Source organism: Cyprinus carpio, chromosome A13, assembly GCF_018340385.1.
Source record: "Cyprinus carpio isolate SPL01 chromosome A13, ASM1834038v1, whole genome shotgun sequence".
Lineage (NCBI taxonomy): Eukaryota > Metazoa > Chordata > Actinopteri > Cypriniformes > Cyprinidae > Cyprinus > Cyprinus carpio.
Window position 1 is genome coordinate 8,064,080 of NC_056584.1, and position 23,649 is coordinate 8,087,728.

Consider the following 23,649-nt stretch of genomic DNA (forward strand, 5'->3'; position numbering starts at 1 on the left):
CTTAAATTGTAATATCATGACATATGAAACATACTACATACAGCATTTACAATACTCATTTCAGTTAGGGAGGTCTGTAAAAGGTTTGGACTTAATTCATTTAGCATTTAAAAAAATCATTCATAGAATAAATATCTAATACTAAATATGTAATAATATATACTCAAATACTCAATACTTCACCCAAAAATTTAAATCCATTATTTACTCACCCTCATATTGTTCCAAACCCATATGCTGTTATTTTTCCTGTAAAGCATAAAAGGAGAATATTTCAAGAAATTTCATGCAGCTCATTTCCACACAAACACATTTCAAAATGATAATCTCTTTCAAGATCCAAATAACTTTAAGTCCTTACAACTTATGTACTATAAATGGGATTTCAGAGCTTTTGCTTATATATTTTGGTGAAACATTTGCACACAAAAGCATACATTTTTCACAAATGATTTTCTGATGATGTAGTGTAAATTAAATCTAAAAATCTCAATTAAAAAAATTGAGCTTTTGCGGATATATTTGTTTGAAACATCTGGGCACACAAGCATAAAATCTTCACAAATTATGTCAATAAAATGTAGTTCAGTTTGCTGATGATGTCATGTATTCAGTGAAGCAGACTAAGTTTTTGCCGGCAGATAAAATGACCATTGGCCCCCATTGACAACTTTATTCTGGTGTCAGGAAAACTATGATTTGTCTACAGCTAGTCACAGTGCTATGAGTATCCACACCCCTAAACGATATCTAAAGGCTCATTGTTCAAATATGATGATGTAATTGTTTAATCAACACGTCCACATCCACAAGAATAGGAATAAACTGAAATGGACAACGTATGCATACCAATATTCATATTGCTTTACAGAGCTTCCTTATAAAAGCTGTGGTCCCACTCCTCCCCCTCACCCCAAAAATAAATATATATATATATATATATATATTAAAAATAAAGCTAAATCCCATGTTCACTTGGAAATAATGAATGTTATTATAATATACCTGACACATATTTACCTCAGTGAACACTAGTTACTAGATTTAGTCATGATGATAACAAGATGCATTAAAATATAATGACCTCAGACTAAGTTCAGTTTTATTGTAATCTTTCATAACCTCATAAAATTACATATAGAATCCATGTTTGTATGCGCTTTCTGTACTTTATAAGTAGTATTACAGTATTTCCTATCCTAGTTATGTTACAGTATATTCTCATACACATACTTTATCACTTTTTGACCAGTACCCTGTGAGCAATAGGGAGTAACTGCGTTACAAATTTATTAACACTGAATTTCTCAGACATCTCAGTTAAGGATCAATGATTGTGCTTAAAAATAAAAAAGGCTTTTTTATAGTTCAGGTTTCTTTCTATTAGTGCTTTGTTGCGTGCTAAATCGGTTGCATGGTGATTTTATAACAAATATGAAGCCAAATGATAATTATGTGGTGATAAAAGGAGTTCTTGGACATTGAAATGATATTTAAACACACAGTCAGCCATGTGCGCACACACACACACACACACACACACACACACACACATACTGCACAAACATCATGTGATTGACAGCTTGGTTTGTATTGAGTAAACTGATCTATTCTTTAAAGTCTTATTGTTTATTTACTTTGGCAAAAAGCACAATGAAAAACTCTGAACTGCATGAGATCTTGTCTTCTTTCTGCATTCATTTCCCACTGTACACTAATGTCATAACTATTTCCTTCAACTCGAATTTAAACTAAACAAACACAGGCAACATTCACTGGAGAACAGAAGGACAGAAACACCCTTACAACAAAATCTTCGCCCTGATTCCTTTGTTTAAAAATCTCAAGACCTCTCCTTTATATTCATTTGTGAATGTGTGCAAGCAATGTTACACATTCAGATGTTTGTTCTTCAGCACAATAGCATTAGGAGCTTGAACCACAGCCCTGAAACTGGGTTGTGCCATACCTTTAGAAGTCTACAGAAAGGGCAGGGCCCTTCATCTTCTCCACAAAAACTAACAATTACCCACAAACAGTCCTGTCAGTGCATGCTGTGCACTTGGTAAATTACTATCTGGAAAACAGTGAAACACATATTTCTGCAAGTAAACCACAGATCAGGTAAGTGCAAACCTATCATTGTTAACCTTTAATGTTTACCTGGCACTCTTTGCATCATTGTTATTAAAATGCAGCAACATGTTGGACATACATAGCATTTTTTTATATATATATATATATATAGATATATATATATATAATATATATATATATATATATATATATATATATATATATATTTAATTCATCTAAACTAGGCTACTTTCATATTGACACTTGGATTCTTTTTAGTGTTTGTACTTCAAGATATTTCAGTAGTAATACTGAATGAAAAAAACAATGTTTTAAAAGCAATAAGTTGTGCATAGTATAGTATGTTTCCTGAATATTCAGTCACAAACTAAAACTGTTTTTACAGAGCTCACATATTTAATTTGTAATAGAAATATATGAAGTATAGGAGCCGTGATGGCCACAGCCTTGGCCTCTCTACCAGTTTTTGAGCGTTAACTTTAAGGTTAAGGGTATTTATAGTTTATGCTGTTTTTTCTTTAGGATTAGTTTATATTTTGTTCATACACATTTGTTGCAAACACTTATTTAGGTACAAATAACTCACAAGACGCATAGTTCATTTCACATACATTGTACTTTATTTAGTTGACCATACAGAAGTGTATTTTTGGGAGTGCGCACCATTAGTTACTTTTGGATTGTCATTCTGTTTGCATAATTATTTGTTTCTGAGCTTACCAGTGTTGGATTCCATACCCGGGAGAGATCCAGGAAGTTGGCTGGCTTAAAGGGGTGGCGTTTGGAGCAGGAGCAGTTTTATAGGGGAGGTGGCCTAATTGGACACTACCATTGTTTGTTATGTCCGGGGGGGGGGGGGGGGTAGTTCTTCTCTCCTTCAATATTTTGGGGTTTGGATTTATATTATATTGAGTACTTTTGTTAAGTTAAGGTTAAGTAAAAGTATATTCCTTTTGGAATAATTTTTAGGTAGATTTTGCTGTTATTTGTAGTTTATGTAGTAGGGTTGTTGTTAGTCCTACCCTGTGTGTTAAAATTGGTCTGATCAGCCAATATATAAGTCCCTGTTGTTTCTTTTGTAGGAAGTCAGTTGTATTTTTAAATTTGTTTAGAGCTTTAGTTAGTTTGTTTATTTGACCTTTATTTTCGGGCCCAACCTTTTATTTTCATTCTGTTGTTATGACTATTGGGAAATAAAAATCCTTATTTTTGAACTTTCCTTGCGACTTCTCTTGCTTAACTGCTTGGTCCCTGACATATGGTGGCAGCGGTGGGACTAGCCAGTTGAGGAGTGCAAGATTTTTTTTTTTTTTTTTTTTTTTTTTTTCTCTCAATTTGGTGAAGCATGCGAGGAGGAAGAGTGACAAGAGGCGGCCAGACAGGGAATAAGAAGACTGAGTCAACCCATATAGAGAGAGGACACCGGGTGGAAGGTGAGGTCGCAATGGAAGGAGAAGCATTAAAGGGAGCATCAGGTGGTGAGGATGAAGGCAAAGAGCCAACGCTGAGTGACCTGGCTGGGATCATGCGGTCATTTATGGGTCAACAGGAGACCAGGGAAGCAAAATTGAGAGAGGAAGCTAACCGCCAGGAGTACCAGTTCAAAGCCCTACAGCATCAGTTTCGCCTTCTGCAGCAGGAGGTAGAGGTTCGAGCATCTCCAGTACCAGAGCCTGTTTCCACAATGCCTGATCCTTCTGAGGACTATGATTTGAATGTGGATCATCCAAAGGCCCAAGCTTCACCCTCTATAGAGTCGATCCAACCAACCATGTCGACAGCAGGTCAGTTTCGATCTTTTCATGAGCCTAGAATGGAAAAATTAACAGAAAATGATGATGTTGAACATTTTCTAATTACCTTTGAGAGAATTGCAGTGGCATGTCGTTGGCCAAAAGTGGATTGGGTTTTTCGTCTCCTCCCATTGTTGACGGGTAAGGCTAGAGGAGCCTATGTGCACATGGATATAGATGATGTTCACGAATATGAGAAAGTGAAAACAGCAATTCTGAAAAAATATGATATTAACCCTGAGACTTACAGGCAGAGGTTTAGATCTCTCTATGTGGAACCTGAGGAAAGCCCCAAGGAGTTGTATGTGAGGCTTAAAGAGCTGTATGTAAAATGGATCCAACCGCAAGGTAAAACACTTCATGAAATTAGTGAAATCCTGATCATGGAACAATTCCTGAGAATGCTGTCCCCTGAGCTTCAGGTTTGGGTAAAGGAGCATGGGCCGAAATCTGCGGCTGAAGCTGCCACACTTGCTGATGTGTTTGTTGCTGCCTGGAAAAAGGGCCAGCCATGGAGTAGTATGGGTGGAAAGGCTGGTAAGGATGGCCACAGGCCCATACCCCCTCAGTACCAACAGAGGCCGGCGCCAGGAGTGGGTAAGCCCCCTATGAGGGAGAACCAATATACACCACCTAGAGCTCCTAACAGAACGCCCATTTGCTACTTGTGTGGACAGGAAGGTCATGTTAAACCAATGTGCCCGAAGAATCCAGCAAAGCTGACCCAAATGTGTTTTATTCCACGCCAGAGTGCTAACCCTGAACCCAAAGGTAATCACACCATGAGAATGACTTGGGTTAAAATTAATGGGGAAAACCTTAGAGCCCTGATTGACACTGGCAGTACTCAGACCCTTGTTCAGAGAAAATATGTACCAGCTAATGCTATCTGTACCCTTGAGACTGTCCCTATTTGCTGTGTACACGGTGATGAAAAGCATTACCCCACTGCTGATATTTATCTGGAGATAGAGGGACAGATGTATCTGTTAAATGTGGGAGTTGCGGATCACTTACCCTTCCCTGTAGTTTTGGGTGAAGATCTGCCAGTACTCTATGACTTGATAAAGCCGGTGCAAAGTTGTAATGTGGTCACTAGAGCACAAGCTAAGCAGGTGGATGCAGACTCCATAACCCTCAGTGCCTTGCCCTTCTATAATGAAGTGTTTGAGACATGTCCCTGGAAAGCTCACAAGACTCGTAGTCAGAGGAGGAAAGACAAATTTCAGGGCACGCCTATACAACCATCAGCTGAGGCTACTCCAGACATGTCCCTGGGGTTTCAAATACCTACAGATATAATGCAAATGCAGGAAAATGACCCAACTTTGTCTACCCTTTTGCAGAGAGTACGAGGAAGGAAGAAGGAGACTAATACTAATGGTGTGCAAAATGAGTACGTCCTACAGAACGGTGTTCTTTACCATCAGAATGGCCAGGTGAAGCAGCTAGTGGTCCCAAAGGTGGCCCGAGAAATAGTACTTAACTTGGGTCACTCCATTCCCTGGGCGGGCCACTTAGGGAAATATAAGACCACAGCTCGTATTAAGCGCCATTTCCACTGGCCAGGTTTGCAAACTGATGTCGCCCAGTTCTGTAGAAGTTGCTCTCAGTGCCAAAAGACGTCAATGAAAAGTCCCTCCAAAGCTCCACTTCAACCTCTCCCAGTTACAAGCATCCCCTTTGAGCGTCTTGGGATGGACATTGTTGGTCCGGTGGAGAAAAGCAAAACAGGAAATCGCTTCATGCTGGTAGTAACCGACTATGCAACCAAATATCCAGAAGTCTTCCCATTGAAATCAGTTAAAGCAAAAACTGTGGCTTTTTCCTTGGTGCAATTTTTCTCAAGAGTTGGTTTCCCTTGTGAGATTTTAACGGACCAAGGCACTAATTTCATGTCTGAACTTTTGAAACAGGTTTACCAACTCCTTGGCATAAAGAGGGTGCGCACTACGCCCTACCACCCGCAAACAGATGGGCTGACAGAGCGATTCAATCAGACCCTCAAGCAAATGCTCCGTAAGTTTGTGAATGAGACTGGATCTGACTGGGATCACTGGCTCCCCTACCTCCTCTTTGCGTACAGGGAGGTACCTCAGGCTTCCACAGGTTTTTCCCCTTTTGAATTACTCTATGGTCATGAGGTGAGGGGTCCTCTAGCCTTATTGAGGGACACTTGGGGAGGAGATCAGGGGAAGGAAGGGACCATTAATGTAATCTCCTATGTTGTTCAGATGAGAGAGAAACTGCAGCGAATGAGGGAACTAGCCCAGACACATATGCTGGAGGCCCAAAAGCACCAAAAGACTTGGTATGACAAGTCAGCTCGACAGCGAGGCTTTCAATCGGGCCAGAAAGTCTTGGTTATGTTGCCTACCAGTGATAGTAAGCTTCTTGCAAAATGGCAGGGCCCCTTTGAGGTGCAGAAAAAGTTGGGGCCCACCACCTATCAGGTTTCCACTCCAGGGCATCAGCGTTCTAGCCGGGTGCTTCATGTGAACCTCCTTAAGGAGTGGATCCCAAGAGCTGAGGTGTTCCTGATTCAGGCCGTAAAGGAAGAGGAGGAGGCAGATGACCAGTATCTGCCCTTGCCAGTGTCCACAGAGCTTGATGTAAGCCATCTGTCAAAGGATCAGCAGTCTCAGGTACAAACTCTACTTTACTCAGAAACATTTCAAGAATATCCAGGGCGCACAAACCTGGTTGAACATGACATTGTATTAAAACCTGATGCAACAGTGAGACGGATGAGTTACAGGATACCAGAGCGCCTCCTGGTGTCCCTGAAGAAGGAAGTTGACCTTATGTTGTCTCTGGGGATAATTCAGCAATCTAAGAGTGAGTGGTGCAATCCCGTGGTGCTGGTTCCGAAGAAGGATGGGACAATAAGGTTTTGTATCGACTTCAGGTATCTAAACTCAATTTCAAAGTTTGACTCTTACCCCACCCCACGAATTGATGATCTCATTGACCGCCTTGGAAAAGCAAAGTATCTAACCACCATTGACCTCTGTAAGGGTTACTGGCAAGTGCCCCTAACTAAGCAGTCTCAGGAACTGACAGCCTTCCGAACTCCCTGGGGGCTTTTTCAGTTTACGGTGTTACCATTTGGGCTACATGGGGCTCCAGCAACGTTTCAAAGATTAATGGACCAGGTTCTCTATGGATTGTCTGAGTTTTCTTGTGCATACCTTGATGATATTGTCATCTACAGCACAACGTGGGAGGGACATGTGGAGCATCTCAAAGTGGTCTTTGACCGCCTACGTTCTGCCGGCTTGACAATCAATCCAGCTAAATGTGTCCTGGCCAAGAAGGAAACTGAGTATCTGGGTTTCACCATTGGAGGTGGGTTAATTAAACCTCAGGTTCGGAAGATCCATGCAATTGAGTCATGTCCTCTCCCACAGACCAGGAAGGAGCTAAGATCTTTCCTGGGGATGGCTGGCTTTTACCATCGGTTCATCCCCAACTTCTCGGCCAGGGCTGCTCTACTAACGGATAAGACGGGCTCAAGATGTCCCAACCAGGTCAAGTGGACAGGGGAGGCAGTGGCAGCTTTCAAGGACATTCAAAAATCTCTGAGTAAAAGCCCTGTTTTACATAGTCCAAACTTTGAGAAACGGTTTATATTACAGACAGATGCCTCTGAGAGGGGTGTGGGGGCGGTGCTTCTACAGGGACCTAAGGAGGAACGACATCCTGTGGCATATATCAGTCGGAAACTTCTACCCAGAGAGGTCCGCTATTCAACAGTGGAAAAGGAGGCCTTGGCAGTCAAATGGGCCCTGGACTCTTTCAAGTATTACCTGATGGGCAGAGAGTTCACCTTAGAGTCTGACCATAAGGCACTGCAGTGGCTGGAGAGGATGAAATATACCAATGGGCGGATTACCAGGTGGTATCTGGCCATGCAGCCTTTCCGGTTTACAGTCCAGTACATCCCTGGCAAATTCAACACCACTGCAGATTACCTCTCTCGCTGGCCTAGCAGCAGCTCTGAAGGGGGGGGGTGTGTGATGGCCACAGCCATGGCCTCACAACCAGTTTAAGAGCGGTAACCTCATGCACTTATATTTTTATAGTTTATGCTGTTTTTCTTTAGGATTAGTTTATATTTGTTCATACACATTTGTTGCAAACATTTATTTAGGTACAAATAACTCACAAGACACATAGTTCATTTCACATACATTGTACTTTATTTAGCTGACCATACAGAAGTATATTTTTGGGAGTGTGCACCATTAGTTACTTTTGGATTGTCATTCTGTTTGCATAATTATTTGTTTCTGAGCTTACCAGTGTTGGATTCCACACCCGGGAGAGATCCAGGAAGTTGGCTGGCTTAAAGGGGTGGTGTTTGGAGCAGGAGCAGTTTTATAGGGGAGGTGGCCTAATTGGACACTACCATTGTTTGTTATGTCCGGGGGGGGATAGTTCATTCTCTCCTTCAATATATTGGGGTTTGGATTTATATTATATTGAGTACTTTTTGTTAAGTTAAGGTTAAGTAAAAGTATATTCCTTTTGGAATAATTTTTAGGTAGATTTTGCTGTTATTTGTAGCTTATGTAGTAGTGTTGTTGTTAGTCCTACCCTGTGTGTTAAAATTGGTCTGATCAGCCAATATATAAGTCCCTGTTGTTTCTTTTGTAGGAAGTCAGTTGTATTTTTGAATTTGTTTAGAGCTTTAGTTAGTTTGTTTATTTGACCTTTATTTTCGGGCCCAACCCTTTATTTTCATTCTGCTGTTATGACTATTGGGAAATAAAAATCCTTATTTTTGAACTTTCCTTGCGACTCCTCTTGCTTAACTGCTTGGTCCCTGACAGGAGCCTAGATATGGCTGCAAATTGGTTTATTGATTTTATTTTAAATAACTTATGATGGACAATGGTCTTTCAAGAATTAAATGCATTTTATTCAGTAATTATTACATATACCAACCAACAAACATCCTCATTATACCTGACAGGGGTGGGGAGCCTAAAAGCATTTAAGAAAAAAAAACTTGAAGAAAGAAAGGCCTGTTGTTTAGGCCTGTTCCATTCACTGTGTTGGTTTTGGACAGATATTATAAAGCTTTATAGCAACTAAAAAAAAACAAAAAAACATCTTAAGCCTGTTTAGCTACAATAGCAGCCAGAAAACACACCTTGTTGAAACCTGTTGATTTGAACCACAACCTCAAACATCAAACATTAAAACCACAACTATGTCATTCTTCTGCTTGTTTATCATACATGTATATGTTAAAACCAAAACTCTCAGTTAATCTCAGTCAGAAACAAAGTGTTACACTCACCTCTGATCTCTCCTATGCAGATCAGTTTACATCAGGTTATTCAAACCACTGGTTTTGTCAGCATCCCTGAGTGAAGGAACACAGTATGTGATGTGTTTAATTAACAGCTTTTCTTGCTCTTGCTTATCAGTTGAGCTTATTTATTTCTGACTGTACCATCCAGTTATTATCCAGGTGCTGAGTTTGAAATTCACTCAGCGAAAGTGGTTCTAAACCCCTTTCAAGTTCAGTATTACTTTACCTGTGGTTAAAAGCAGAGTTTAAACAGCCTAATTGAGGTCAACAAAAAACTTGTGTAATATTGTTTTTAATTTTTTAGTTTGGAGGTGTGCCATGGAAAACGTCAATTCTGGCATCAGCATAATGACAAAATGATAGATGATTGACATATAAATCACCAGAAAACCACTGAGTTGAATTGTTCTCAAACCCTTCGACATCAACAAAAGATATGGGAAGAGTTTTCTACTCCCTTTAATAAATCTGTTTACTTTGCTTAATATCTTAACTGTGGATAATGCACATTTAGCATTGCTTTTTCCCAACTGTTTATACATTGGTGCATTCGCAAGTTTAGTGTCAGATCATTAGACACTGTGAAAAGATGGTGCTGGTGTAATACTGTTTATGTGCAACATGACATACATACACATAAATCTCTAGTGTGCTTCAATGCCATCTAGACCTGATGCCTGGATAAGTGCTTTAAAGAAAGTGCAGGTTAATGGCCAGGGCAGAGTGAGGCTTATAAAAAATGTTTATGTACCTAAACAATCCTTATGTTTTAAGTGCATTCTGTTTTGGAAAACTGGAAATGTATGCCTTTTTCAGAAGAAAGGAGGCCATTAAAGTATTATTGCTGCTGGTATCAGCAATATTTAAGTATTTCTGTCTTTTGTATAATTGTTGCTTTTATGGTCTGTCTCCTATGTTTCATTGTGTTTCCCCTTTGACCTTGTTTTCCTGTGTGTTTGATTAGTCTTTTAGTTCACCTGGTGTTAATCAATTATCTCATTAGTTCCCTCATTTATTTCCTGTATAAGTGCTCCCTGTTTTGTTCAGTTTTTAGTCCTGTCCAGCCTGCAAAATGGATCTGTTCCCTGTGTTTATACCCCATCTCCTGTGGATTATTGAATTAATGACTATTTCGTTGTACTCTTCGTCTTTGTGAGCTACTTATATTCAGCCACTTTTGACACAAATATTGTTAAATTCATACAACTATTTGAAAAATTGTGCAAGGGAATAATTTCTTCATACTGTCAAATTGATATATTACTTGTATTTTTTAAAATAATACCACATCTGCAGATAATTGTAACCATTTTTCACTGTTCTTTTTTCGGATCTATTGAAGTGTAATGTTTAGGCTCTAATGTTTCCATGTTGGCCTTATTGCAGGCAGTGTAAGCCAACACCTTCAGATCGATAGAGTGCCTCACTTTACAGGAAGCAACAGAAGCAGGTAGACTGTGTGGATCCTGTGGGAATATCTGCCAGGAAATCTTTCACACAGAAATTTTGCCTTAGATTCTGTCATCTTTACGGATAAAATACTTTTGGTCTGGCAAAATAGATACCTCACGACTCTCCAGTTTTAGACAATAAAACAGCAAATAAAAAAAGTATAGATTGCATGCATGACTAACAGGATTAGGCCTTTAAGATGTATTCTTAAATTTAGGTCATATGTACAGACAACATAATGCACCTGAAACAAATTCAAGTCCCATATGAGCTTTTTGCTTACCAGTCAGATGGGAAACCTGTATCCACATATAGGAGCTTGACCTTTAAGTGCTTATTCTGTTTTTTTTTTGTTTTGTTTTTTTTCTCATCACAACAGGAGAAGGGCGAAGGCTGAAGGGACCAGAACAAGACACAGATGATGATTTAGTGAGTATCACTCCAGTACAGCACATTCAGCAAATATAAAATATACATGTGCTATAGGTCTCTCTTTTTTAAATTGATTAATTGTTTAAACATTCTTTAATTGGTATTTAATATAATAGGTATGTGAGGAGCCTGAAGTTTTAGAGGAGGAAAGACCTCGTCCTCAGGGTTCCTCTCCTGTTGAGGAATTCCCCACCACAGAGAAATACGCAAAACAGGTGAGCGCTACATTAGAAAACACTCTTATCTTAATTATTTAACACTATGCACAGTATAATAACCCAAATTCAGAACTGTATAATGTTCAACAATACCACATGCTATTTTGCCAGGCTGAAGGTGATTTCTATGACTCACCCACCAAGAGTTCCAAGAAAAGCAAAAGGACTGGTTTCAGCTCGCTGTTTGACAAGCGTTCCTCTGCCAAGATGAATCAAACAGAGGTCTGACACACCAAAAGATCTCGCTAATGAAGAATACAGATGATTAGGAATGTAAATACTGGGAAAACATGATCTCTGTTTCTAAATTACCTTGCATTCTGTTTCAGGATATGCAAAGTGATCAGTCAGAAATAATAGTGAAAACTGTAAAAGAAGTCTGTGCTGAGGGTTTGGTTGTAAGTGGAGGAAAGGATGGCATTTTCATCAAGGAAGTAAAACCAGAGTCGCCTGCCTCAAAGCTTCTAAGTATGAAAGAAGGTGAGGTTTTTATTATAGCACATTACAGAACTGAAGCTAGAGTACAGCTAAATTTGTTATTCTTCTTCATCTTTTCACTTGCGTCCTTATTTGTGCCCTTCCATCTGGCCTTTCAGGTGATCAAATACTTAGTGCTACAGTATACTTTGATAATGTGTCATATGAAGATGCCCTCCAGATTCTTGAGCATGCTCAACCATATAAAATGGCATTCTGTCTAAAACGCAAACCACCTCCAAGAACCCAGGAAGATGCTGAGGCGGAGAGGCCAGATATATCCATTGTAATTATAATACTGTTCATTATATTCTTAATTACAGAATACTGCAAAGTTTCTTCTGAGGTTTCATTGACATTACAACTGCTTCATCAATGTTTGCAGGGCGAGGAGGCTGAACAAGTAGAGGAAGGTAGTGGACCAGAGATGAGAGGTCGAAGAAAGTCAAAAAAGCAATATGATCGCATCTCTTGGCCCAAATTCCCTACCTTTAGCAAAGGTCGCGGGGTGAATTTTAAAAGATCTCACAGCACGTCAGAAGCAGAGGAACAGAGAAAATTAGAGATAAGTCCGACAACAAGTGACACAGAGTCTCCTCTTAAGTCTCCATTAAAATCCCCAGATGGAAAAGACAAGAAAAAGAAGCATAAAATGAAACCTAAGAAGCGTATGCCAGGCCGCAGGAGCAAATCTGTTGAAGAAACCCAAGAAAACGAAGAGGCTCTTGCAACAGACAATATGCAGGTCTTGGACAATGAAATTATTATGAATATAGTTGAAGAGCAAGTGCCAATGACTAATGTGATAGAGAGTCCTAAAATATTGAATGAGGCTAAAAATATTGACTCAACCAAAACAGGAAATGAATATACATTCCCGACTTTGCCAGCGACTGAATCACTGCATAAAGCTGAGCTCATCAGTGTGGACACCACATTAAAGACTACTGATATTACAGTCACTCTTGGAGATGATGGCAAAGAAAGGAGAGAGCAATCAGAACTGAGGGTTAGCATTCCAGGAAAGGATAAATGTGAAATAGAAACAGAGAGCCAATTAAAATCCTCCACAAGTGGAATGAGAACTTTGGATCCATCAACATTCGACAATATTTTGGACAGTCCTAATATTATATCACAAATGGAACCAGTTGGACATCAAGTGGATTCCGAGAGCAAACCAATAAATCAAGACATTTTAGAAAAGACCCAAGAGTCAGGAAAAACAGACATGACCATTCCTAAAATTGATGTTTCTCTTGACATGCCAGAGGTAGGACCAATAAGCAAATCACCAAGAATTGGCAGCGACAAGGAAAAGAAAGAAAGAAACATTCTAGAAACAGAAAGTTATGGGATTCGAACCAGAGGACCATTGGCAGACATAGCCACATCAAAGAGTCATTTTTCAAATGCAGTAAACAAACTAGATTTTACATCAGACACTTTCACTTTTGAGATTCAAACAAGAGAGGATATGCCCTCAACAGACACAAAGAAACCAATCACTCCAACACCTGTTATATCCCAGCCAAAATCACATGCTCTGGATGTGGACAGAAGCAGGAAGAGTACTGGAGGTAGCACGGACATTGAATCAACTTTTAAACTGCCTAAAGTGGATGTCTCTGAATTCGACCACCAAGAATCAATCACTGTAAGACAGAAAGACTCAACCAAAGAGCCTCTCCTGAAACGAGAGGAAATTGAAATTCCTGGCATGGAGGACATAGGATCAAAAGCCAAGGTTAAGTCTCCTAGAATTAAAGAACAAAAAGTTGAGAATATAATAAAAATCTCAAAAGCAGGGAAAAAGAAAGCTCAGGCGGAAGCAGAAGAGTTTAATGTTGAGGATGTGAAGGATGCAGTATCAAAATTCCCTGCCTTCAAATTACCTGAGAGAGACATCACTGGAGTCCTTGTACAGAGAGAGGTCACAATCATGGAAATGAAGTCAGACAAGACTGGCATGTCACCTAAAGGTTCCCCTTGTAAAATTTCGAGCATGAGCACAGAAATAAACATTAAGTTGCCTGACACAATGGATAAAGAAAAGCAGGGACTTTCTCCTGTTGCTACAAAAGATCAAGCCTTCATATTACCAAAAACTGAACAATTGCATTTTGATGAAATGGTTATAATTGAGAGCAAAACAGACCTATCAAAAATTAAACTTGCTGACCACCAACCCAAAACTGGCAAAATGTTAGCAAGGGATGATAAGATAAGTACATCTCTAGATGTAAAATTCAAACTTCCAAAGCGCGAAGACATTGAAATACCAGGAATGGAAGCCATTGAACAATCAGTTCAACCAACAAAAATCATAATAGCCAAAGATACAAAAACTCAAGACGGGGCTGTGAAAGACTATACTGATGCAGATATCAAAGCTGACAAAAATGTGCATGAAAAGAAATCAAAGGTATCGATGCCAAGTTTTGGAATCATGACACCTGACATTCACTTCCCAGGTATTGTGACTGAATTACCAATAAAGGCCACATCACCTAAAAGTGATAGTGGCACAGTCAAAGAGAGGACAACTGAAGCAAAAATATCTCTTGATGAAAGCTGTCCACCTGAGCATGAAACTAAAAAAGCACATGATATAGAGGGTGATCAAATGTTCCATCATGATGTTTTCACTGCTATTGTTAAGGAAACCTCAAAACAAGATGTTGAAGCAGAACTGAAGGCTGAAATCAAAAGCAAAGGCATAGACTCCTCTCCACAAAAAAAGAAACTGTCTAAATTAAAAATGGGAAAAACTGGAGGGAAATCTAAGAAAGGAACAGCTGAAGTCACTACAAAAGAGGATGTTACAGTGCAAGAGGTTGTATTAGATTCTGAGGAGAGAACAATTGAGACTGATCCCAAAGCATATAGTGTAGAAACAGACAAAAATTGGAGTAAATTAAAAATGCCAAGCATACATGTTTCTGTTCCCAAAATAAAAATGGCAGAGGGAAAATCAAAGCAGGAAGAAACTGGGCTCTCAAAGCCCAAAGCTGTTGAAGCCATTGAGGATGCTCAAGAGGAGAGTGGATCTAGACTGATCAAGTTTGGTATCTCAATGCCAAAAGAGAAGACAGAAGAAGGTGGCCTATTACCAGATGAATCTGAAAAATCCATCATCAAGGTTAGTGGAAAAACTGAAGTGGAGCCATCTGAACTTCCACAAGCTGAAATAAAAGAAGCAGAGTCTAAAATTAAGAAAAGGAAAATATCATTTCCCAAATTTGGATTCTCTAAATCAGATACTAAAGTATGTGATGCTAACATAACTCTCCCAGCCGCACAAAGCTCTTTACATGATGCTGATGGGACAGAACTAGATGTTGAAAGTAAGACCACAGATGTAGAGGCTGAGTTCAAGGATTCAACAGATTCTCCCACAAAATTTAAACTTCCCACAATTAAATTTCCAAAATTTGGAGTCTCATTTCCCAAGACAACTGATGCTGGGGGTGATATTCAAATGCCTGATGTCAGCACAGATGAAGCTAAACTACCTGTAGAAGCAACAGCACTTTCTGGCAAGAAAGGCATGGAAATGACTGTCAGTGTATCCAAACCTGAAGCTGACTTGTCTCTACCCGAAGGAAAGGCAGAAATCAAAGGTTTTCAGAAAAAGGAAATAAAATCATCAGAAGAAATTTCATTTTCTAAACCAGATATTGATTCTAGCCTGGCTGGCCATGATGCTGAAGAAATTCCAGTTGTTGCATTTTCAAAACAAGACATCAAAGCTGCAGGTGTTGATGTTAGTCTTCCACAGGTTGATTTATCAATTCCAGAAGGTTTTGTTGAAATAAAAAAGCCTGGTGTGAACGTCACAATTTCGAAGGATGAGGCTGAACATAAAGATCTAACAAATGCTGGTACACCAGTAAAGTTTAAACTTCCCTCTATCAGCTTACCAAAGTTTGGTGGAAAATCATCTAAGGTAGTGAAAGACATGCCATTTGTGGATATAGATATTGAAGAACCTGATGAAAGCCTTCCAGAAACACAGATAAGCATGAAACTAAAAGCTGATGCACCAACAGGTGATATCAAGGATTCTTTTGAGACTACGGAAGGTCAATTTGTTAGTGTAGATATGAAGGTTGAAGAAACAAAGCTCAAAGAACAAGCGTTTACTGTTACACTGCCTAAATTTGGCCTTAGCCTCCCAACGGTTGAAGCCCACAAGCCAACTGATAGTGTGGATAAAGAAGAATCAACTATAGACCCCAGAGAATCAAATGCAGAGTCTGATCAGGCTGAAAAAGATCCAAGATCTCCAACAAAATTTAAACGTCCTAAAATTAAATTCCCAAAAGTTGGTGTCTCATTTCCAAAATCAACAGATGCAGTCTCTGACAATCAAATGCCTGAAGTCACCAAAGATGAACCTACCATAGAAATTAAAGCACTAGAAACCGAGCTGCCTACAGAGTTGCCATCATTACCTGAAATGAAAACCCCACATATTATTCTCAGTGTTTCCAAACCCGAAGTTGATGCATCTACCATAGAGATGGAAAAGGCTACTGATGAACACTCTGAAAAGAAAAAAGAAAAGGTATTGTCTCCAGATTATGTATTTTCTAAACCAGAGGTTAAGATGAGCCCTGCAGGCCATGATCTTGATCAAAAGACAGCTATAGAAGATTTGAAAGTGCAAGCCAGTAATCTTGAGGCAGAAGTCAACCTTCCTTCAGGTTCAGTAGATGAAGTCATCCTGGAGGCTAAAGAAAAGGAGAGTGAATTCAAACTTAAAAAACATAAAATATCTTTTCCGAAATTTGGCTTTTACAAATCTGACACTAAGATCCCTGATGCTGACACCAGTCTTCAAAAAGAAGGAATATCTGTGCCTGACACTGTGATCAAAGAGACTGAAATGACCTTTCCTGCTCCAGAGGTTGAAGTCCAGTTGAAAAACAAAAGTACTTCTGGTTCTCCATCGAAATTCAAACTTCCAACAATTTCTCTGCCTAAATTTGATATTTCCATTTCAAAGACTGGAGAAGAATCTGTTGCAAAAGCTGAGGATGATGCACAGTCAGAAATAAAGGCAGCATCAGCAGTTGCATCACAGGATAAAGATACAGGATCACAAGATACAGAACCGTCTAAGTCAACTTTAGAAACCCTACCGGTGGATGCTGAAATTAAAACTAAAGATACTGATCCTAGTAGTCAAGGGAGTCGATTTATGATGCCCAAATTTGAATTTTTATTTCCAAAGGTAAAGGGACCAGAATTTAAAAAGAGTGCATCAGGAACAGATGCAGAAAAATCAGAGGTTCCACTGAAACATGACAAGGAGAGTGCTGAAGGAAAAGCAGACATACCTGAAGCATCTGTGGAAATGGAGGCAACGTTTAAAATGCCCAAAATGCCAAGCTCAGAGCATGAATTTTCTGAACAAGTCATTAAAGCTCCAGAGATTAATATTGAGAGGGGTGATACATCTATGGCAGTAGGTGAAGTGGATGTGAATCTTGAGAACTTGAAAATTCAGACAACAGAGATGTTAAAAGATGATTCAACCATGGGAGGGTCACAGATCAAATTCAAACTTCCTACTTTCAAACTACCCAAATTCAGAAGTTCATCTACCAAAGAAAAAGTTGAAATAATGGATTTGAGGGGTGAGGAAATTACTTTGGAGACTGAAGATTTAATCACATCAGTAGAACCATTAGATGTCAAAATTGACTCTAATGTGCCCAGTCAAGAGCTGAGGAAACCCTCAATCAGTGCTGACAAGACAAAGGTAGATAGTGGAGATCAATATACCCTGTCACTTACAGAGGCCAGAATATCAAAGGCAGAAGGCTATATTTCTTTACCAGAGGCAAAACTTGGGGAACCATCAACTAAAGCAGAAGTATCACAAGCCACATTAGAAAGCAAAATTGATCAAAAAGTTGACTTAAAAGACACAGGTATGAAAATGAAAAGACCAGGCTTTTCACTTCCTAAATTTGGATTTTCTAAACCAGATATCAAGGCCCCAGAGATTGATGTCAGTCTTGCACAAGTTGATATCTCCAAACCAGAAAGTGATCTGAAAATAAAAGAACAAATTATGAATATCACAGTGTCAAATGTTGAGGATGATCAAAAAGATATCGGTGCCACAGCAAAATTTCAACTCCCCTCAATTAACATCCCAAAGATTGGAGGACAAGCTATGAAGGAAGAGAAAACTATTCCAATTGTAGATATAGCTATTAAAGGACCTGAAGTGACTGGTTCAGATACACAAATAAAAATATCAGGTGAAGCCCCATCAGTAGATATGAAGGGACCTCATCTAGCCACAGAGGGTCAGTCTGTAAGTGTTGATTTAAATGTTGAAGATGCTGAACTTGGAGAACAGGGGGGAAAGTTTAAGATGCCAAAGTTTGGTATTGGCCTTCCTAAGGTAAAAGGGTTTGATTTAAGTACATCCAAGAAAGATGATATAACTGAAGGACAACAAATTCATATAAAAAAGCCAGAGATAACATCTGAGGAGATGGTTCAACCACCAGAACAAGATTTGAAATGTCTAGATGTGCAGATGAAGACATCACCTGAATTTGGGTTTTCAAAACCAGAAGTAAAATCCCCTGAAGCTGGTGTAAGTATTCAAAAAACGAATATCCCCATAGAAGGCAGTATGGACCTAGAAGAAGCAAATGTGGATATTAAAGTGTCAAAGATGGAATCTGACCAAAAAGGTTCAACAATTTTTGGATCTCCAACAAAGTTTAAACTCCCGTCAATTAGTCTCCCGAAATTTGGTGTTAAATCACAGAAAGTAGCATCAGACATTACTGTGGCAGATTCAGAGCTAGAGGGAACACATATAAAAACCGACATTTCTAAACCTGATGTGAAATCAGAAGTACAGCCACCCAAAACTGAAGCTGAAGTTGAAGGGGGTGTAGATATGCCTGAGGTTGATTCCAAAGAACTGCAAGTAAAAGTGAAGAGACCAAGCTTTTCATTCCCCAAGTTTGGGTTTTCTAAACCAGATACAGCAACTCCAGAAGTTAATATCAGTATACCAAAGGCTGAAGTATCCATACCAGAGGTCAATGTACCTGTTAAAGAACAAACAGCACAAGTCACACTTCCAGGAGGAGAGGCTGAACAGAAAGATATAACGATTGTTAGTTCCCCAACCAAATTTAAACTGCCAGAAGTTAACCTGCCAAAATTTGGAGTCAAAACTTCAAAGGGTACAGTAAGTTTACCATCAGCAGATAAGGACATGAAGGTGTCATGTCAAATACAAAAAGCTGACTTAGATGTAAAAGAAATAGAGACTGATATACATGCCACAAAAGGAGAAACTGATGTTCATCTAGCAGAAGGAAAAGTAATACTACCCAAACCTGATGTTGACGTTCAAGACATATCCATTGAAGGCAAGGCAGATATGCCTGAAGTTGACTTGAAAGGGCATGCTGTGAAATTGAAGAAGCCAAGCTTTTCACTACCAAAATTTGGTTTTTCAAAGACAGAAATTAAGGGGCAAGATGTCGATGCCAGTCAACTAAAGGCAGATATGTATATGCAGGAGCACAACATACCTGTTGTAGACAAAGATGCAGAAATCACCATCACAGAAGAAGTGAAATTACAAGGAGATACGACAACTCAGACAAAATTTAAGATGCCCTCTATCAACCTTCCAAAGTTTGGACTCAAATATCCAAAAGCTACAGTTGATATTCCAGCAGTTGAAGTAGATGTCAAAGAACCTGAAATCAGTTTCCCAGAAAAAGGAGAGGTGCAAACCACTGACACAGAAACAAACATAGATATTAAAGGGCCATCTGTTGATGTGGACATTAAGGTCAAGGGGATTGATCATGATGATGGGATGGGGAGTAAGTTCAAACTGCCAAAATTTGGAATTGGCATGCCAAAAGTAAAGGAGATAGAGATGGAGGGTAAAGAAATAAACATAGAGACTGGCCTGCTATGTGAAGAAAATGTAAATGTACAACAGCCTGGTGTTGAAATTCAAAATGTGACCATTGAGGGGAAAACAGATAAAGCTGATGTTGACTCCAAAGGGCTAAAAGTGAAACTTCCCAAATTGGGATTTTCAAAACCAGACCTTAAGGCTCCTGAAGTTGATGTGAGTTTACCCAAAGCTGACATGGGCACATCAGTGGGAAATGTTGATGTTTCAAAGCAGTCTGCAGACATTAAACCAGAACAAGATCCTTATTTGAAGGAGGACACTTTTGGCTCTCCAACAAGATTTAAACTTCCAACAATCAGTTTCCCAAAATTTGGAACCAAAGCATCAAAGGATACAGTTGATATACCTACGGCACATGTGGACATTAAAGTTCCTGAAGTAAACCTTCCAGATACGAAGTTTAACATGTCAGGAGAAGTGTCAAGTGTTGAAACGAAGGAGCCAACAGTAGAAGATCCATCCGTTGAGATAAACATTAAGGGAGATGATATAAAGCAACAAGAGGGCAAATTTAAGCTTCCAAAATTTGGGATTGCTCTTCCAACAATTAAAGGTCCAGACAGTGACCAAGGGCTTAAGAATGCTCAGACTGAAACCGAAGTGAAAATGTCAGGGGATGTACTATCTATAGACAAGAAAGAGCTAAAGTTACCCAAAGGATCAGTGGATGTGGAGGCAAAAGGTGCTGAACTTGAAGTAGAAGAAAGTAAAATCAAACTACCACAGTTTGAAATTTCTCTACAATCATCGAAAAGTCCAGAATTGGACATAACTGTTTCAAAAGCAGAGGTTTCTAAAACTGAGGTAAAAGAAGCTGGTACAGAAAAAGATGTTGTGGTTGAGGAACCAGCAGATTTAACTGATATGAGTTCTAAGGGACTTAGTGTAAAAATGAAGAAACCAAGCTTTGGATTTCCAAATTTTGGATTTTCAAAATCAGATGGCAAGGCCCAAGATATTCAAGCCAGTGAAACGACAGCAGATATATCCTTGCCAGGGGACAATACTGAAATAGGAGAAAGTGAAAGAGAGGGCAAAACCGAAATAACAGGTGCACAATTTGGCTCGCCAACAAAATTCAAATTCCCAACAATAAAATTACCCAAATTTGGACTCTCCACTCCAAAGGTCCCTAGTGATGCAGCAAAGGCTGATTCTGAAACCAAGGAAATGAAAGTTAGTTCAGTGGATTATGAGATAGAGACATCAAAGGTGGATCCATCAGTTGACATCAAAGCCAAAACTGCAGAGACTGAAACCCCATCTATTGATATTAATATAAAAGAAAAGGAGCTTAATCAAGAGGGACAGGAAACTCAATTTAAACTTCCAAAATTTGGGATTTCATTGCCCAAAGTAAAAGATCCTGAGGTGACAGTAAATGCAAAAGAGTTAAAGACAACTGGAATTGGGATCCCTGAACCAGAAAGCAAGATGCAAGCAGAAGATGCAATTCTCCCAGAAGTAGACATGGCTCTAGAAGAAAGTTCCAGTCTTGAAAAACAAGAGGTAGAGACTGAGTTGAAAGATGATACAGTTGTTTCAGGTTCTCCAAGTAAATTCAAACTGCCTACTTTTAAAATGCCCAAATTTGGAATTTCAACTCAAAAAGCATCTGATCCAAAATTAAAAGAAGCAGAAGTAGATGTACCAGACAGTAACACTGACCTAAATATCGAAGACAAGCCTGTACAAGTGTCTAAAGAAATACAAAGAGAGGGTGAAATAAAAGAAGCCACTGAACAGCTTCCAGACACTGCTGCTAAAAAACTGGATGGGGACAAAGGCTCCCCAAGTAAATTCAAGTTTCCTACAATAAAAATGCCAAAGATCAGCATTTCAAGAACAAAATCTCAGGAAGGAGAAGATGACACAACTACCAAAGCGAATGCTCCAGATGCTAAAACAGAAACCAAAGATGATACACAAGAGCCTGGAAAATCACCCAAATTTACAATGCCTACACTTGAGGATGTCCTCAGGGGCTTTGAGGTTGAATTTAATGTTCCAACAATAGAGGAAATGGAAGCACAAAAGGACAAACCATCTGTTAAGCAAGATCAGGAGGCTGAAGCCAAAGTTGAGGAAACAGCAGAATATAAGGACAAAGGAGCTCAGGAGAAATCAAAGTTTAAATTTAAATTTCCAAAATTAGGATTCAGCCAGTCTTCAGATGAAAGCAATAAGTTGGTTGATGCTAAGACTGAAGAAAGTGAAAAGCATTTGGAGTCTTCAGCAGATCAGAAAGCAACTGTTAGCAAAGAACAAGCAAAAACAGAGAAAGGGGGCTGGTTTAAGTTCTCATTTTCTTCTCCAACCAAAACATCAAAAACAGATGGGAAAGAAATAATCCAGCCTCCTGAAGATGCTGAGAAGCTTGATGATGTTGAGAAAGAAGCAAGTAAGGCACACGAGGAACCTGAGAAGATTTCACTCGGTGAGGCTATGGAGGAAAACATCAGCCCCACACTGTCACTGAAGTCATCTGAAGCTTTTGCAGATATAAGTTCTACAGTAACCACTGAGCAGATTACCCTGTCACAGACCTCACCTACAAAGGTTAAAGTGAAATATACTGAACCCACTACCACTGTTGGGGTCAGTGATGTACAAAATGATGTTGTGACTTCCACAGCCAGATGTAAACTGATATCAATGGAGCCTCACCAGCCAGAGAAAGTCAACATCCCTTTCTTATCAGATATGTGCTCAGCCTCAACCTCAGTGGACACCACGAAACAGATGTCTGGGGAAATTCATGTCATCACATCGAACATACAAGCTATACCAGAAACACAGCAAGCCTCAATCCTTACTAACTTAGATGTGTGTGGAATTCACACCTCACCTTTACAAGTAACACTAGGCTCAGATTCAGTGTTGACAGTGGAGGAAACCAGAGTACAAAGTGGGACGCACACATTGGTGGAAAAGCATGTTGTGAAAGAAACTTTACATGATGACAAAGAGACAATACTTGTGACACAGAGAACACGTGTATTTGAAGGAGACTCTGCAGAACCCATTTCTGATGAGACGGCTTCCTCGATTCATAGGCTGAGAGACATGGTACACACTGAAAAAATTAGTTTTTTTGACAGTGCAGCAACAATTGAAGAGGTCACTATAGTGAGCTCTGAAACATCTCTAAAACATACGGATTCCTCTACTGATGAGAATGGGGGGAAATGAACATGAGATATGGCTGAGTTGATTTTTTGCTTTTGAATGTATGTTTCAGTGTTCTATATAGTCATATAAGCCAGCTGAATTGTAACACTATTATGCAAGAGCGCTGATACTTATGAACATATCACAGAGTATTGTTTAGCTAATAGAAATTTTATGCTTAATAGACTTTTAAAAAACTATATCCACTGGACAAATTATGTATGTACATGGAATAATAGAAAAAAAAAATTATAATTTATGTGCGGTTTGTCAGTGTGCTTTATTGTAAATCTGTCATCATGGGAATACTGTTTATAGTGCAGACTTTGCAATCAAGCAATCATCATTTAATCAAATATATTCACATAAAATTGTTGATGTGGCAGTATCACATATTGTGGCATTTGTTTCTTTAAGGTTTCTTTGGGAAAACTGTGTAATTGCAATTATAATTCTTTGTTTCTGCAGCCTTGAGAAAGAATGAAAACATTGTGTAAATATGTTTTATTCACCCCAAAGCATTTGCACCTACAGTATGGTATGATGGAATCAATGGACTTGCAAAATACCCAATGCATATTTTCAAATACAAATCATTTTCTTAATAGGCAATGACTTTACTTTGACTATATGTGAAAAGAAATCAATTTAATGTTGTAAGAGAAACACTTTAATTGGTTGCTGCAAAATAAAAAGTGAAATTAT

At 39.1% G+C, this 23,649-nt stretch overlaps 1 protein-coding gene across 4 annotated transcripts in view; it reads left to right on the forward strand.

Annotated features, from left to right (window-relative positions):
* LOC122147192 (protein AHNAK2-like) overlaps positions 1 to 23,649 on the forward strand; it is a 28,574-nt gene extending 4,925 nt beyond the window's left edge. The window contains exons 1-8 of one of the 4 annotated variants that reach the window (XM_042768572.1): positions 10,290 to 10,365; positions 10,600 to 10,663; positions 11,045 to 11,094; positions 11,214 to 11,312; positions 11,427 to 11,537; positions 11,645 to 11,795; positions 11,912 to 12,078; positions 12,178 to 23,649. In XM_042768572.1, the coding sequence (XP_042624506.1) occupies positions 11,523 to 11,537; positions 11,645 to 11,795; positions 11,912 to 12,078; positions 12,178 to 22,965 (11,121 nt within the window). In that variant the 5' untranslated portion in view covers positions 10,290 to 10,365; positions 10,600 to 10,663; positions 11,045 to 11,094; positions 11,214 to 11,312; positions 11,427 to 11,522 and the 3' untranslated portion in view covers positions 22,966 to 23,649. Of the gene's footprint in view, positions 1 to 1,910; positions 2,125 to 10,289; positions 10,664 to 11,044; positions 11,095 to 11,213; positions 11,313 to 11,426; positions 11,538 to 11,644; positions 11,796 to 11,911; positions 12,079 to 12,177 lie in introns of those variants that run through there. The other 3 variants (XM_042768571.1, XM_042768573.1, XM_042768570.1) reach the window with 3 other exon arrangements.